This window comes from Oncorhynchus kisutch, linkage group LG8, assembly GCF_002021735.2.
Source record: "Oncorhynchus kisutch isolate 150728-3 linkage group LG8, Okis_V2, whole genome shotgun sequence".
NCBI classification, from domain to species: Eukaryota; Metazoa; Chordata; class Actinopteri; order Salmoniformes; family Salmonidae; genus Oncorhynchus; species Oncorhynchus kisutch.
In genome coordinates this window covers 14,116,103-14,134,123 of record NC_034181.2, presented here as the reverse complement: position 1 = coordinate 14,134,123, position 18,021 = coordinate 14,116,103, and the positions used below count along the sequence as shown (strand labels likewise).

General features: G+C 44.9%; 1 protein-coding gene across 1 annotated transcript in view; it reads right to left on the bottom strand.

Moving 5' to 3' along the window:
- Positions 1-547: 547 nt before the first annotated feature.
- Positions 548-18,021, bottom strand: part of LOC109896169 (protein Niban 2) — a 46,075-nt gene continuing 28,601 nt past the window's right edge. The window contains exons 9-14 of the mRNA XM_031829707.1: positions 17,564-17,751; positions 17,155-17,310; positions 16,051-16,164; positions 15,678-15,785; positions 14,690-14,801; positions 548-4,876 (exon numbers count right to left, since the gene is read on the bottom strand). Coding sequence (XP_031685567.1) covers positions 3,648-4,876; positions 14,690-14,801; positions 15,678-15,785; positions 16,051-16,164; positions 17,155-17,310; positions 17,564-17,751 — 1,907 coding nt within the window. The 3' untranslated portion in view covers positions 548-3,647. The remainder of the gene's footprint in view (positions 4,877-14,689; positions 14,802-15,677; positions 15,786-16,050; positions 16,165-17,154; positions 17,311-17,563; positions 17,752-18,021) is intronic.

Below are 18,021 nucleotides of genomic sequence, written 5' to 3'. Positions count from 1 at the left end.
AATGGTTTTTTTTAACCCACCAGTTGGGGAACCCAGTTCTAGTGCCTTCCCCCAGTTCTGAAAGAAATTGTGTTCATAAATAACACTTTGCTATTTTTTCCAAGGAGGAAAATAATCTCCATTAGTGCACATTGATGATTCATACATCAAGTGCATAAGACGTGACACCAAGGTTACCTAATAAAAGGCTAAAATAGGAGATCCAAAACATTGAACAAAGGTCTCTTGAAATATTACCTAACGTTTTTAAGAGGGATCTTTCATTTGGTTCGTGGAAGATCACTATTTAATGTGGGTTATACATTATATACCTTTGTAGTAGGCCTGTAGTCTCTACACTTGGCATTTCCTAAAACAGACTATGGCTACTACGTCTCCCTTCAGACAGATTTGTTCATGCATCTCTGGTGAACTATGAATCTGCAGTTGAAACAAAGCAGGCACCCCACCACTGTTTAGAACAAATGCAGAGGGATGGGGCTGGAGAAATGAGATCAAGCTCACATTCATATACAGGGCTATGGACACAAGGAATGATCATCAATGATACATTTTAACCATATTGATTTGTCTTTATTTCAACTTTTAACCATGTTTACAATTACGTTGCTTACAAACAATGGCGAAAAATACATGAGGAATTATGACAGTCAATGTGAATGCAAGCTTAAATACTGCTCCACATGAACCCAACAACAATTTCAAAAAGAGGGCAATCTGCGATTGGCACATCCATTTTGGAATTTGAGTGGTAACATTTCTCCATTCCCATCCCTCACCTGTTTGCCAACAATAGTGTCAGGATGCCCACGGTTGTTTTTCAATTCCCAGATTGCCCCCTTTGACAAACCTGTGTGTTCCAAAGGAAAACCATAAACAGACCAACATATTTAATCAATTATTTATGAAATCAATAAGTCTGCTGTATAACATTGAGTAAAACAAATCTAAAAGTACCCTCATCAAACGGGTTGGGGACATAAGGCAGTGTGGGTTGGGGACATAAGGCAGTGTGGGTTGGGGACATAAGGCAGTGTGGGTTGGGGACATAAGGCAGTGTGGGTTGGGGACATAAGGCAGTGTGGGTTGGGGACATAAGGCAGTGTGGGTTGGGGACATAAGGCAGTGTGGGTTGGGGACATAAGGCAGTGTGGGTTGGGGACATAAGGCAGTGTGGGTTGGGGACATAAGGCAGTGTGGGTTGGGGACATAAGGCAGTGTGGGTTGGGGACATAAGGCAGTGTGGGTTGGGGACATAAGGCAGTGTGGGTTGGGGACATAAGGCAGTGTGGGTTGGGGACATAAGGCAGTGTGGGTTGGGGACGTTAGGCAGTGTGGGTTGGGGACATAAGGCAGTGTGGGTTGGGGACATAAGGCAGTGTGGGTTGGGGACATAAGGCAGTGTGGGTTGGGGACATAAGGCAGTGTGGGTTGGGGACATAAGGCAGTGTGGGTTGGGGACATAAGGCAGTGTGGGTTGGGGACATAAGGCAGTGTGGGTTGGGGACATAAGGCAGTGTGGGTTGGGGACATAAGGCAGTGTGGGTTGGGGACATAAGGCAGTGTGCAATACATAATAAATAGAAGGGGGAAAATTGGGGGGGAAAAAACATGTATATCAATGAAGGCACTGAAGATATGTATTTTGTACTATAGTCTTTGCAAAATGAATGACTATGGTGGTGAAAAGGGCCAACAATGTATTTAATACTGTATGTACAGAGGCCTTTTCTGTTAGGAACCATTCAATGTCAGAACTGAGGTATTCCCAGTCATATCAATAATACATTGTAAAATATTAAGGACAACATAGCAAATAGCATTACTCATTTGATGTTGTATTTTGCTATGATTTCCATGCCATGATATAACAGTTGTGCCTATCATTATGTTTGACAGATTGAAATGACAATTTGAAATAGAAAATGCAATGTTTTCCAGTATTCCATGAGACAGGATTGCTCGATTCCCAGGCACCTTTCCATCAAATATCCCAGAAGATTATTGAAGACTGATGCACGATTACAAAAGTATTTGAAATCCTCTGATAATAAGACATATTAAACTGACAGGAACCTTCACAGAGCAACTGTATGAAAGTAGTGGGACATACAAACACCAATAAGATAACAAGGACATATTGGTCGTTGAATCTATGGAATAAATACTCAAGATTTTTATTTCGCTATGGCTAGCTCTAGCTTTGCACACCTTGCCGTGGTCCAATCGAAATACAATTTAACACCGTGGGTAAGCAGCACGCTTGACAGCGTGTAGATTCAGGGTTAAACCAACTGGTGGAGCAGCAGTGCAGATCAGAGGGTTTACTAAGCAAACTTTAAACAAATCAATGATGACACTGAACATTATACACGGTGTATAAAACATTAAGGACTCCTGTCCTGTCCATGACAAACTGACCAGGTAAATGCTATGATCAATTATTGATGTCACTTGTTAAATCCTCTTCAAATCGGTATAGCTGAAGGGGAGGAGACAGGTTAAAGATGGATGTTTAAGCCTTGAGACGGATTGTGAATGTGTGCCATTTAGAGGGTGAATGAACAAGACCAGATTTAAGCATCTTGGAACAGGAAGTGGTAGTAGGTGCCAGGCGCACCGATTTGTGTCAAGAACTGCAACGCTGCTGGGTTTTTCCACGCTCAACAGTTTCCTGTGTGTATCATGAATGGTCCACCACCCAAAACAACTTGACAACTGTGGGAAGCACTGGAGCCAACATGGGCCAGCATCCCTGTGGAACGCATGACACCATGTAGAGTCCATGACCCAACGAATTGAGGCGGATCTGAGGGGAAAGGGGGTGCAACTCAATATTAGGAAGGTGTCTAAGATTTTGTATACTCAACCAAGAACAGCACCTGAATTGTGCGATTTCATATTTACAGAACACCATGACGAGGACAACTGGGTCCTTCAATCGTCCTCATCATTCACTACACAGTGAATATATACTAAAAAAGGATCATGGAATGAGTTCCCCTTGTGTGGATGTAATGCAATGCAATACACACATAGCCTGGTCCCAAATCTGTTTGTGCGCTTGTCAATTCCATTCATTATCAAACCATGTTTGGCATGAAATGAGTGACAATGAGTTGGCATGAGCGCACAAACATTTGGCACTCGGACTACAATGTACATGTTATCAAATGGAATGTGGGTTGAATGGAATGCACATGATTTATCAGTTGGAATGTCTGTCAAAATATAGAAATGACACAAAAACAAGAGACATTCAAGTTGTACTTGAGCCCCACCTAAGGTACAGACTGATTTAGTATTGGTAGATAATATTAGTACAACAACAAAAAAGTTTAGAATTTATTAGAATTATCTTGAAGGCGTAAACCAAATCAGTTGATCTAATGGAAAAACTACTGTATACAAACCATTTTCCATGTATTAAATTGTCTATGCTTTTGTGAGATAAGGTTAATATAGTATAATATGCCTGTCTTCAGAAAAAACCCCACATCTAAATCAATGCCAGCATACAGCCTAAACGAGGACAAATTCCTCACTGACTCTCTGCCTTCCTAGAGTCCTTCTCCTCCTTTCCGGTCTCAGAGTCATTGTTCTGTGCTGCCGTTCCCTACTGGGCCAGTCACTCGCTCTGCTGTTCTCTACTGGACCACAGTCACTCCATCACCCCCTGCCTCAGGGACCACCTCTACTGCCTCTGGCCCCTCTGTACTGGGGGCAGCATCCTCCTCCACCTTCTTCACTGCCTCACTGGTGAGAGACTGGAAGCCACTGTTGTGTGGCGGGGACAGGGAGTCCAAATCCACTGTGGCCTGTTCCAACTCTGGTCTGACTACTGAAGTGCTCTCTAGCTCCCCTGGCATTGGTCCTGGGACAGGGACTTGCTCCGTCTCCAGGGCTGTTGGTATGGCTTTAGGCATTTCTGTTGGTATGGCTGCAGGGATTTGCTTGCTGTCCAGGGTTGTTGGTGTGGGGATCTCCTCTTTTGCTACGGGTGTTGCTGCTACCCCAGTCTGAGTAGAGAGTGAGGATGATACCTCCTCTAAACTGGAAGGAGTGCTTTCCTCTTGGCTAAAAGCTGTTGGTGCCAGAGCCTCCTGCTGAATTGGTTTTAAAGATTCCTCCTTTTTGGTAAAGGGTACACTATCCTGGCTTGAGGGTGAAACTTCTGCCACTGCCTCCAGTACAGTTATCTCCACAGCTGGCTCGCTGTCCTCTCCCTGCACTGCATTGTCAATCTCCCGTATGGCACTCTCGATGGCTGACGCTGTGCTCTCAGGGTCGTGTAAAAAGCTCTTAGCCTCTGGGGACTTCATCGCACACTCAGCTTCCTGGGGTAAATCTTCTGAGATTTTGGTCTCTATCTCTGGGGCCTCACTCAAGATTGTCGCCGGCTCACCTCCTAGGACAGAGCCATTGGTTAGGGCAGGGGAAGGAATGTTCTCTGGCTGGACTGGAGGAGGAGGGGCCTTTCTCTTTCCTTTCAGACTGGTTCCATTAACTTTGGCTGGTTCCTGGTGGACACTCTCTGGAGATGAGAGGGCATCGGTGTCCTGGTCCACTCCCTCCTCAGGCTGGTCTACTCCCTCCTCAGGAATGCTGTCCACCATGGGGATGTCCAGATGGGACTCCAGGATGGGAGAGCCATCCAGCTGTATCATAGAGACTACCTGCTTCATCCTGCGCCTCCTCTGGGCCGCCCCTCCTGCGCTGTCCCCAGTCTCCACCTCTTCCTGTCCTGTCCCATACTCCCCAGCCCAGTCGATGGCAGGGTTATCCCCCAGCAGGTGGAGGTTGGGATCACTGCTAGTCAGCACTATGCTGTCCCTGTAAAGGTTGTGTCTTCTCTGGACTGCTGCCTCCTTGACAGCTACAGTAAGATGGAAGAAGAGAGAGACATTAAGACATTGTACACAGACCACAGGAGAAGTAGCTCTTAACACGGCCTGGAGTTTTCCCTACTGAGGTCACTTGGTAAGGAAGAACTCTGGGCCATAGCTACAGCACATGAGTACTCTTCCATGCACCGAATACATAACGCATTCAAATAGTATAGACTACGGGATGTTCAATTCAAATCTTCCCATCACTATGCCAATAGAACACCAATAATCAATGAAAACTTTGCAAATCAACTTGGAGGTACACAACTGTCCCCCTCTCGTCAGGATCCGTTACCAAGAACCCTATACCGTTTTTATTTTATTGACCTTTTGCAATACAAGTAAACCGTTTAAATTCCCCCAAATAAGCATACATTTTTAAATGTTCACACATTTAGTCAAATTTTGTGTTTCAAAATATACATTTTTGTATGTTTTGTACAAATACTTTTATACATTTCATCCATAGCCACTGGTTATGAACATGACGGTTATTTGGTAGCACGATAAGAGAATTTCGCTCGATGCCTACGTATTATATTCTCTGTGCTCTTTTTCGGGTTTATGTTGAACCCTAACTCGTTACAAGGAAGTGAACCAGTTGCCTTTATGAATAGAGTGAGCCAAGACGTTTTATTCTTATTATTATTATTATTATTATTATTATTATTTCACCTTTATTTAACCAGGTGGCCAAGATAAAGCAAAGTAGTGCGACAAACAGTTACACAGAATAAAGTACAGTCAATAACACATTAGACAAATCTATATCCAATGTGTGCAAATAGAGTAAAGAGGTAAGACAAATAGGCCATAGTAGCGAAGTAATTACAATTTAGCAAATTAACACTGGAGTGATAGATGTGCAAGTAGAAATACTGGTGTGCAAAAGAACAAAATAAATAAAAACAATATGGGATGAGGTAGGAGGTTGGATGGGCTATTTACAGATGGTCTGTGTACAGCTGTAGCGATCGGTAAGCTGCTCAGATAGCTGATGCTTAAAGTTAGTGAGGGAGATAAGTCTCAACTAGAGCGATTTTTGCAATTCGTTCAATTCATTGGCAGCAGAGAACTGGTAGGAAAGGCGGCCAAAGAAAGTGTTGGCTTTGGGGATGACCAGTGAGATATACCTGCTGGAGCTCGTGCTACAGGTGGGTGTTATGGTGACCAGTGAGCTGAGATAAGGTGGGGCTTTACCTAGAAAAGACTTATAGATGACTTGGAGCCAGTGGGTCTGGTGACATATGTAGCGAGGGCGCCCAGACAAGAGCATAGAGGTCGCAGTGGTGGGTAGTATATGGGGCTTTGGTGACAAAACAGATGGCACTGTGATAGCAAATTGGATGCAGTCTGAGTTTTGGAGGCTATTTTGTAGATGACGTCGCCAAAGTCGAGGATCAGCAGGATAGTCAGTTTTATGAGGTTGTTTGGCGGCGTAAGTGAAGGAGGCTTTTGCGAAATAGGTAGCTGATTCTAGATTTAATTTTGGATTGGAGATGCTTACTGAGTCTGGCAGGAGAGTTTACAGTCTAGCCAGACACCTAGGTATGTAGTTGTTCACATATTCTAAGTCAAAACTGTCCAGAGTAGTGATGCCAGTCGGGCAGCGATCGGTTGAAGAGCATGCATTTAGTTTTACTAGAGTTTAAGAGCAGTTGGAGACCCCAGAACGAGTGTTGTATGGCATTGAAGCTCATTGAGGTTTGTTAAGTGATAAAGCTCCGCCTTATCTCAGCTCACTGGTCACGATGGCAACACCCATCCGTAGCACGCGCTCCAGCAGGTGTATCTCACTGATCATCCCTAAAGCCAACACCTCATTTGGCCGCCTTTCGTTCCAGTACTCTGCTGCCTGTGACTGGAACGAATTGCAAAAATCGCTGAAGTTGGAGACTTTTATCTCCCTCACCAACTTCAAACATCAGCTATCTGAGCAGCTAACCGATCGCTGCAGCTGTACATAGTCTATTGGTAAATAGCCCACCCTTTTCACCTACCTCATCCCCATACTGTTTTTATTTATTTACTTTTCTGCTCTTCTGCACACCAATATCTCTACCTGTACATGACCATCTGATCTTTTATCACTCCAGTGTTAATCTGCAAAATTGTAATTATTTGCCTACCTCCTCATGCCTTTTGCACACATTGTATATAGACCCCCCCTTTGTTTTCTACTGTGTTATTGACTTGTTAATTGTTTACTCCATGTGTAACTCTTTGTTGTATGCTCACACTGCTATGCTTTATCTTGGCCAGGTCGCAGTTGCAAATGAGAACTTGTTCTCAACTAGCCTACCTGGTTAAATAAAGGTGAAATAAAATAAAATAAAAAAGTGTCCAAAAGGGCCAGATGTATATAGAATGGTGTCGTCTGTGTAGAGGTGGATCAAGGAATCACCCGCATCAAAAGCGACATTGATATATACACAGAGAAAGGAGTTGGCCCGAGAATTGAACCCTGTGGTACCCCCAAAGAGAGTGCCAGAGGTCCGGAAAACAGGCCCTCCGATTTGACACACTGAAATCTGAGAAGTAGTTGGTGGATCAGGCGAGGCAGTCATTTGAGAAACCAAGGCTGTTGAGTCTGCCAATAAGAATACGGTGATTGACAGAGTCAAAAGCCTTGGCAAGGTCGATGAAGACGGCTGCACAGTGGTGTTTTATCAATGGCGGTTATGATATCGTTTAGTACCTTGAGCGTGGCTGAGGTGCACCCGTGACCAGCTCGGAAACCGAGCACAGCGGAGAAGGTACGGTGGGATTCGAAATGGCCAGTGATTTGTTTGTTAACTTGTCTTTCAAAGACTTTAGAAAGGCAGGGCAGGATGGATTTAGTTCTGTAACAGTTTGGGTCTAGAGTGTCACCCCCTTTGAAGAGGGGGATGGCCGTGGCAGCTTTCCAATCTTTAGGAATCTCGGACGATACGAAAGACGTTGAACAGGCTAGTAATAGGGGTTGCAACAATGGCGGCGGATAATTTTAGAAAGAGAGGGTCCAGATTGTCTAGCCCAGCTGATTTGTACGGGTCCAGGTTTTGCAGCTCTTTCAGAACATCTGCTATCTGGATTTGGGTGAAGGAGAAGCTGGGGAGGCTTGGGCAAGTAGCTGCGGGGGGTGCTGAGCTGTTGGCCGGGGTAGCCAGGAGGAAAGCATGGCCAGCCGTAGAGAAATGCTTATTGAAATTCTTGATTATCGTGGACGGAGAGAGAAGTAGAAAATGAATTCTACTCCAAGCAAAAACCTAAAATCGGTCAGTACTCCACTCGACAGGAACTGAAGTCCCACATTCTGCAACTTTAACCTCACGCATCTCATGAGAACAGTGCAGTAGAAAAACAGGAATGGAGTCCAGCTGAGGAAAGCTTATTGGAGTGGCTCCCTGTGTTGTTGCGTATCCTCACCACATGGGCAGGTTGCTTAGGATTCAAACAGCCTAATATATACTCTTCAGAGGGATAATGAACGTCACAGTGTCCTGCTTTTAAATGTATGTATTATATTATTACACTGTTTATAGATAGACATTTACAATAAGACTTTTTGGAGTGTGAAACATTTATTTGGACTGAAATGTTCTGAGGTTGGTATCTTTCATGAACTTATCCTCTGCTGCAGAAGTACCTCTGGGTCTTCCTTTCCTGTGGCGGTCCTCATGAGAGCCAGTTATCATAGCGCCTGATGGTTTTTGCAACTGCACTTGAAGAAACTTTCAAAGTTCTAAAAATTCTCTGGATTGACTGACCTTCATATCTTAACCTATTTCAAATTGTCACATGACCAGAGCTGTTTACTTCCTGGTTACACCATGAGAAGAGGATGGCTGCGTCAAAGATCCCAAACAAAAGGTTAGTAAAGTATGTTAACATAGTTAGGACAAAGATATTTGGTACACATCATCTTTAAGGGGTCTAGTATTGATATATGCATTTGCAATTACTCAACTTTGTTCAGTGTGGTCATAGAATGAGTAAACATGTTGATGGCAACAATAGTGACCGGCGGGATAACACCGTGCATCTAGGTATGCACATACATAGTTCTTGTTCTAACTAACTTTCTACTCTGTTTTTTCTTTTAGTTTCACTTTGAGTCAAGTTCTGGATATGTTGGATCTAGGTGACCGCCCAGATAAGGTGTGCAACATTGCAGTTATCCCTCAAAATGAGAAAGATGCAGTCTTTACCGATTGTGATAGTAATGGGTCAGATATGGACTCTGAGGGGGAGACAGGCCATTTGCCAGCCAGGCTGTTGAATGTATATGCTGAACCTATCACAAACAGATCATGACAGGAACAACGTTATCAGTGATGATGAAATACCCCTCAGCACCCCCCTTCCTTCCACCACCGTTGATAATGAAGAGCCAATGGCCTCTACCCACCAGAGGGTCCAGTCAGAAGAGCCAAGGGCAAAGCTGCAGGTGGTCAAAACTAAAGATGGTGTTCAAACGATCTAAGAGGCCTGCCACCACTGTGATTCCAGAACACAGAGTATACATCCCCAATGCTGTGATTCCAGAACACATAGTAAACAGCCCCAATGCTGTGATTCCAGAACACATAGTAAACAGCCCCAATGCTGTGATTCCAGAACACATAGTATACAGCCCCAATGCTGTGATTCCAGAACACATAGTAAACAGCCCCAATGCTGTGATTCCAGAACACATAGTAAACAGCCCCAATGCTGTGATTCCAGAACACATAGTATACAGCCCCAATGCTGTGATTCCAGAACACATAGTATACAGCCCCAATGCTGTGATTCCAGAACACATAGTATACAACATCAATGCCGTGATTCCAGAACACATAGTATACAGCCCCAATGCCGTGATTCCAGAACACATAGTATACAGCCCCAATGCTGCAGAATGTGTCAAACAAAGCTGCCCTCAACCCAATGGATGTTTTCCTACTAATGTATCCACCCACCCTAAGAGAGATCACCATTGACATGTCCAACCTCTACTCCACCCAGACAAGGACAAGCAACTGTATGGATGTGCTCAAATCAAAGTTTATTTGTCATTTGCACCGAATTACAACAGGTGTAGACCTTACAGTGAAATGCTTACTTACAGGCTCTAACCAATAGTGCAAAAAAAGGTATTAGGTGGACAATAAGTAAAGAAATAAAACCATACAGTAGCGAGGCTACATACAGACACTGGTTCGTCAGGCTGATTGAGGTAGTATGTACATGTAGATATGTGACTATGCATATATGATGAACAGAGAGTAGCAGTAGTGTAAAAAAGGGGTTGGTGGGACACAATGCAGATAGCCCAGTTAGCTGGTTGGTCGGGCTAATTGAGGTAGTATGTACATGAATGTATAAAGTGACTATGCATATATGATAAACAGAGAGTAGCAGCAGCGTAAAAAGAGGGATTGGGGTGGCACACAATGCAAATAGTCCAGGTAGCCATTTAATTACCTGTTCAGGAGTCTTATGGCTTGGGGATAAAACTGTTGAGAAGCCTTTTTGTCCTAGACTTTGCACTCCGGTACCGCTTACCATGCGGTAGTAGAGAGAACAATCTATGACTGGGGTGGCTGGGGTCTGACAATTTTTAGTGCCTTCATCTGACACCGCCTGGTGTAGAGGTCCTGGATGGCAGGCAGCTTAACCCCAGTGATGTACTGGGCCGTACGCACTACCCTCTGTAGTGCCTTGTGGTCAGAGGCCGAGCAATTGCCGTACCAGGCAGTGATGCTCTCGATGTTGCAGCTGTCGAACCTTTTGAGGATCTCAGAACCCATGCCAAATCTTTTTAGATTCCTGAGGGGGAAATAGGCTTTGTCGTGCCCCTCTTCACAACTGTCTTGGTGTGTTTGAACCATTGTAGTTTGTTGGTGATGTGGACACCAAGGAACTTGAAGCTCTCAACCTGCTCCACTACAGCCCCGTCGATGAGAATGGGGGCGTGCTTGGTCCTCCTTTTCCTGTAGTCTACAATCCTCTCCTTAGTCTTGGTTACGTTGAGGGATAGGTTGTAATTCTGGCACCACCCGGCCAGGTCTCTGACCTCCTCCCTATAGGCTGTCTCGTCATTGTTTGTGATCAGGCCTACCACTGTTGTGTCATCTGCAAACTTGATGGTGTTGGAGTTGTTCCTGGCCATGCAGTCATGGGTGAACAGGGAGTACAGGAGGGGACTGAGCACGCACCCCTGGGGAGCTCCAGTGTTGAGGATCAGCGTGGCAGATGTGTTGCTACCTACCCTCACCACCTAGGGGCGGCCCGTCAGGAAGTCCAGGATTCAGTTGCAGAGGGAGGTGTTAAGTCCTATGAGCCTTAGCTTAGTGATGAGCTTTGAGGGTACTATGGTGTTGAACGCTGAGCTATCGTCAATGAATAGCATTCTCACATAAGTGTTTCTTTTGTCCAGGTGGGAAAGGGCAGTGGGAAAGGGCAGTGTGGAGTGCGATGGAGATGGCATCATCTGTGGATCTGTTTGGGTGGTATGCAAATTGGAGTGGGTCTAGTGTTTCTGGGATAATAGTGCTGATGTGAGCCATTATCAACCTTTTAAAGCACTTCATGACTACGGAAGTGAGTGCAACGGGTCTGTAGTAATTTAGGCAGGTTGCCTTAGTGTTCTTGGGCACAGGGACTATGGTGGTCTGCATGAAACATGCTGACTCAAATCAGGGACAAAGCAGGGACAAAGCTATGGGATCCTTATCACATCTGTGTACAGCTCTGTTCCAAGAAGTCACATGTAATGGTCACTTGACAGTGATGTACACAATTAAAGCATTTCAGATGCAATGTGGAGAAATTGCTTTGATTAAATAATGGCCTCCGTTCATGTGGTTGACAACACAAAGATCACTGATGACCCATTTTTTTAAGGTTAGGTCCATCTTCTCCGAGCTCAGTCAGTCATACAATGGCTGTCAGTTGATGAGAGCATGATCCGATACTATGGCCGACATGGATGCAAGCAATTAATAAGAGGTAAACCAATCTGTTTTGGTTGCAAGCTATGGAGCCTTGCCTCATCCAGTGGTTACATGTATCACATGGAGCCATACGGTGGATCCCATACTCTTCTCCCTGAGACTGGGTTGGGTCAGGGACCCAGTGTCGTTCTCGGTCTTGCAGAGCAATCTCAGGTGCCTCAAGGTTGCATGTTCCTTCATGACAACATCTTCACTTCGCTTGCACTCCTCGATGAAATGACAAAAATAGGATATGGGAGCTCTGGAACGATGAGGCAAAAACGTCTGATGTCCCATTCAAGCCACAGAAGGACATCATGAAGTTACCCCGGAGAGCCTCTGAGGTTATGACCCAAAGGAGGCAAGTTGCTGGTCCGTTTAAAAGACAATAGCATTGTCACAGTGGCAACAAACATGGAGGAGAAATACAATGAGACCTCTGTCAAGAGATGGAACAAGGAGCGACGTGCCTTTGACAAAGTCCCACAACCAAAATGCATCAACTGATATAATGAGCACATGGGAAGTGTTGACTTCACAGCCTACAGGTTTCAAGATACCAAGATGCCATATCTCGATCAGGTCTAAGAAGTGGTGGTGGCCCACCTTTGCAGTCTCTCAACAGTGCACTCGTGGAGGGACCATCGACCTGCTCACCTTCTCACGGATAGTGGCACAGTCTCTTATGAAAACGTTTGGCAGGAAACCGCTGAGCCACAAAACGAGATCTCTACTAGCTGCTACTGTTGAAGATCAGGCAAGATATGACAAAGCTTCTCACAGGCCAATCAACACGATGCACCGGTTCCACAGATGTCGTCATTGGGACAAACGCATTACCTATGCATGTGAGAAATGCAAAGTACCACTGCTGCCTGTGACTGGAACGAATTGCAAAAATTGCTGAAGTTGGAGACTTTTATCTCCCTCACCAACTTCAAACATCTGCTATCTGAGCAGCTAACCGATCGCTGCAGCTGTACATAGTCTATTGGTAAATAGCCCACCCATTTTCACCTACCTCATCCCCATACTGTTTTTATTTATTTACTTTTCTGCTCTTTTGCCCACCAATCTCTCTACCTGTACATGTCCATCTGATCATTTATCACGCCAGTGTTAATCTGCAAAATTGTAATTATTCGCCTACCTCCTCATGCCTTTTGCACACAATGTATACTCCCCTTTTTTTTCTACTGTGTTATTGACTTGTTAATTGTTTACTCCATGTGTAACTCTGTGTTGTCTGTTCACACTGCTATGCTTTATCTTGGCCAGGTCGCAGATAAAGGTGAAATTAAAAAATTAAAATTGAGTGCTTCACGATATCTCCTTTTCTACTGTCCATAGTATAAGGATTGGAAAAGCCAATAAAAGAAAAATAGAAAAGTCAAAGGGTGAGGAGAAGCAGTACAACAGACTCTAGGAAGAAAAGACAAGTCACTAAGGGGTGAGGAGAAGCAGTACAACAGACTCTAGGAAGAAAAGACAAGTCACTAAGGGGTGAGGAGAAGCAGTACAACAGACTCTAGGAAGAAAAGACAAGTCACTAAGGGGTGAGGAGAAGCAGTACAGACTCTAGGAAGAAAAGACAAGTCACTAAGGGGTGAGGAGAAGCAGTACAGACTCTAGGAAGAAAAGAAAAGTTGACAAAAAAGACTAATCAAAATGACTGAAATGTTTTTGGAAAAAAGGTAAATTGATTCACTGTTGCACTAAAATGTCACAATGACAATGTCACAATGAATATTCCACTAAAGTACACATTCAAATGTTACAATGTTTACATATGTTGGTTGCTTTTTTGTCTTTGCTCTCAGTTATTCGTATTGGTGTTGCATAAGGGATTTTGATAGGTAAAAAAGTCAAGTAGGCAGTGCGCTGGAAAACCTTGGTAGAGCATAGGTCAAGTAGGCAGTGTGGTGGAAAACCTTGGTAGAGCATAGGTCAAGTAGGCAGTGTGGTGGAAAACCTTGGTAGAGCATATGTCAAGTAGGCAGTGTGGTGGAAAACCTTGGTAGAGCATAGGTCAAGTAGGCAGTGTGGTGGAAAACCTTGGTAGAGCATAGGTCAAGTAGGCAGTGTGGTGGAAAACCTTGGTAGAGCATAGGTCAAGTAGGCAGTGTGGTGGAAAACCTTGGTAGAGCATAGGTCAAGTAGGCAGTGTGGTGGAAAACCTTGGTAGAGCATAGGTCAAGTAGGCAGTGTGGTGGAAAACCTTGGTAGAGCATAGGTCAAGTAGGCAGTGTGGTGGAAAACCTTGGTAGAGCATAGGTCAAGTAGGCAGTGTGGTGGAAAACCTTGGTAGAGCATAGGTCAAGTAGGCAGTGTGGTGGAAAACCTTGGTAGAGCATAGGTCAAGTAGGCAGTGTGGTGGAAAACCTTGGTAGAGCATAGGTCAAGTAGGCAGTGTGGTGGAAAACCTTGGTAGAGCATAGGTCAAGTAGGCAGTGTGGTGGAAACCCGTGGTAGAGCATAGGTCAAGTAGGCAGTGTGGTGGAAAACCGTGGTAGAGCATAGGTCAAGTAGGCAGTGTGGTGGAAAACCGTGGTAGAGCATAGGTCAAGTAGGCAGTGTGGTGGAAAACCTTGGTAGAGCATAGGTCAAGTAGGCAGTGTGGTGGAAAACCTTGGTAGAGCATAGGTCAAGTAGGCAGTGTGGTGCTCATGTGAATTCAGACCAATGCCTGCTTCTCAATTAAAACCTTGTTTTCGTGTTTAATAAGAGAAGGATACGTCTGAGTCCCAAATAGCCTTTTCCTACCTTTGACCAGGGCCCATAGTGATGCACTACAAAGGGAATAACGTGCCACACAGCCACTGTTTAAGCTGCGAGACTCACCCATCATGATGTCCTTCATGACAGAGTGCAACACCACCTCCTCAAAGATGTTCTCCACCAGGATGAAACGAGAAAAGTCCTCAAAGATCAGCTCCTGGAAACGAGGCAGCTCCTGGCCACCAGAGGAAAAAGTATTAGAACCCAAAGGAATCACTCAGGAAGGAGAGACATGCAAAGAGAGAATAACTTATCACAATGAATGACAAAGAGAATGCCATTGCATGGAAGTGTCAGTTTCACACAGTACATTGGGTGCGGTCATAAATTCACTCGGATTTCAGAGCCCTCTCTCCTGTGTGCCAGAGCGCAGAATAACTGATGATTTCAGAGCCCTCTCTCCTGTGTGCCAGAGCGCAGAATAACTGATGATTTCAGAGCCCTCTCTCCTGTGTGCCAGAGCGCAGAATAACTGATGATTTTACGAATGCGCAGCACCCATTGAATATGACCAGTGTCAGTAAAAAAATATATATGTTTAATTGTTGCCAGCAGCACAGTTACCAACATGCTAGATAACATGAAAACAGCCTAACCAGCTCTGCTAGGGCAAGTCAAATGGTCAGAGTGAGGTGTTCTCACATTTGTGTTTGGAAGTAGCTAGCCAACTTTAGCCAGTTAGCTTGGGTGATTGACTGCTGTTGTGAGGTCAGAACGCTCGGCTCCACCCTACTCCTCGGCCAGAGCGTCCAGTGTGCACTCCGAGAGCAAAACGCTATGAATCTACTAATGGACAATCTGACAACACTCTGAATTTACGAACGCCCAGAGTGCACTCTAGCACTCCAGAGTGAATTTACGAACACCCAGAGTGCACTCTAGCACTCCAGAGTGAATTTACGAACACCCAGAGTGCACTCTAGCACTCCAGAGTGAATTTACAAACACACTCATAATGTATGAATTTCACCCAACAGTGTCTGTCTAGTCACACTGTCAAACTAGAAGGTGAACAGTGTTCCAACAGCCGGTATATAGCTGATAGACTTACAGGGGATAAAGAGGGAGTGAGCTGCTTCAGCATGTAAGGGATGAAGATCTGAAGAAGAGCCTCTCTGAAGAACCTCTTCCGGACTGTGCTGCTGTCATAGTCAAATTTCTGAGGAGAGGGGGACAGAAATGAGGGAAACGAAAGTCAGAAGAGGAATCACCACAAGAGTATATAGTGCATCAGTGAGAAAGACCTCAGAGCTAAAACGTCAAACAAACAAATCAACTAAATCCCCTCTTGGTTTCCTATAGTAGGATTTTCCATACAACAGGAAAATGAGAAAATGTGTGTAGTATCAATCCTATTTCCCCACCCTTCCTCTGCCCATCACTGTGCCATGGCAGGCAGCAGGGCCAACCCTTTCCTGTCTTACCTTGATGACCCTGTCCTGGCAGCGTTGGATGTTCTTACAGAGCCCCTCTGGCCCCTGGTCCTCCAGACTTTGGTGGAGGATCTGCTCAAACGTGTATACCGCATCGTCCATTTGCTGCACACACAAACATTTGTTTAGAATAGAATAGGGAATCGCTTTGTGGCAAGTTGGATAAGATATTCAAAAGATATATAGTAAACATAACAGCAACATTCACACAAGATACTTGCAGAATTTCCAAAAATCTAGCTGAGAAAATGCCCATACATTTTCATATATTCACCACAAGGGGGCACTATCTTCCCAACAATTCCTTCGTGTAGAGCTACAGTAGAAAGATTTTAGATTCTGTATACTAGTGGAATACTGTCCAATACAACCCCTCCTTTCATTCTACACAAAGCATGCTCCGAACACTAACAGAAGATTTGAACTACTGTACATCTGAATTATATACAGAATCTTGAATGCAAAGCAAAGTTAAACGCTCCATTGTTTTACTTGAGAAGTCTGACTCCCAGCAGCTTATGGCCACTAGAAAGAGGGCAGACTACGTGTTTCACAATGGGGGACACGCTGGGAGGTGAATACATGGCTCCAGAAGCGCTTTCCCTAAACTTACAGCCTGTCAATAGAGACCAGCCAGCCAACCAAAGCCCCACCACTCGCTGACCAGAATGTGCTTGTTCTCCAACCACAACAATAAACGCCCTGTAGATCTGAGGACCTCAGACAAAACAGCACAACCACCCCCACCACAGAGACCTGCAGACCGCATCCTTTCAGCAGTCACCAGCAGGAACTCAAAAGGAGACATATGAGCACTTATTGAATCAGTACCATATTCTGAGGACTAGTTGTAAAATACTGTGTGTGTGTGTGATAGTTTTTCAATGAGCTGATAGTTAATAGAGCTATCAGCAGTAAGACGCCGTGTCACGTTTTGCAGCATGTAATAATGTGTAGGAAGAGAGACGAGTATCCTGTCCAGGTGGTGTACTTGTACATGGAGCTGCCCCACATTACAAAAACATGAGATCACCTACTACCCTATGGGCCATTCTGGCCAGGACAAGGCCCCATAATGTGTAGGAGTAGTTTTACCTCTCTCATGAGAATCTGTGCTCTCTGGACAAACACAGAGGGGCTGGAGACATCGAACCTCTGCTGCAGGCCATCCAGACTCAGGTCCTCTACTTTCTCATAGCAGCTCTGCATCTTCACCGGGTGGAACGCCAGCATAGAGATCTTGTCCATGTGCTGAGGATGGGGGGAATAAAAAGACAGAGAGACTGGGCATTGACCTAGTATACTTACTATAGTGCCCACAGAACACACACAATATGCCAAAAGGGTAGAACGATACAACCTAGTCATTCATTTTACACAAGTCTATCGCAAATACAATTACAAATGTAAAATCACTACATTGTTCTATGGAAACCTATAGTGTAAGCCGCGAACCTGAGATGCAGTTTCACTAGGCTTATAATCAGAAGCGGAGCCCTCTCACCTCTCCCACTTTCTCCTTGGTAGCGTCATTCAGTGTGTTCTTGCTCAAGTCCACCAGCTCTCTGAAGAAGACGTCTCTGACCTGAGAGAAGCCTCGGCTGGTGGGCTCCATCAGGGCCTCCAGGATAGAGCTGATGTAGGGCTGGATGCTAACCGTCAGCAGCTTCTCTGCCTTAGGCAGCACCACCGCTGTGATGGGGTGACAGAGTAGAGAGAGAATGTCAACAAAGAGTGGGAAAGGCTAGATAACTTTAGAAACTGGCAGAAGTTCTACTGTGACACACGTGCTTTTCTTAAGATACGAGTCAGCAGAAGGAATTCAGCTCCTGTCCATGAGCCATCGCTCTGACAGCAGGTTTGTCAGACTGTAATGATAAGGCTTAGTCACCCTCATAACTGTGGAATGCTGCTGGTCTTCCTGCGTTCCACTCGATGGACACATGCTGTCACACAACATTA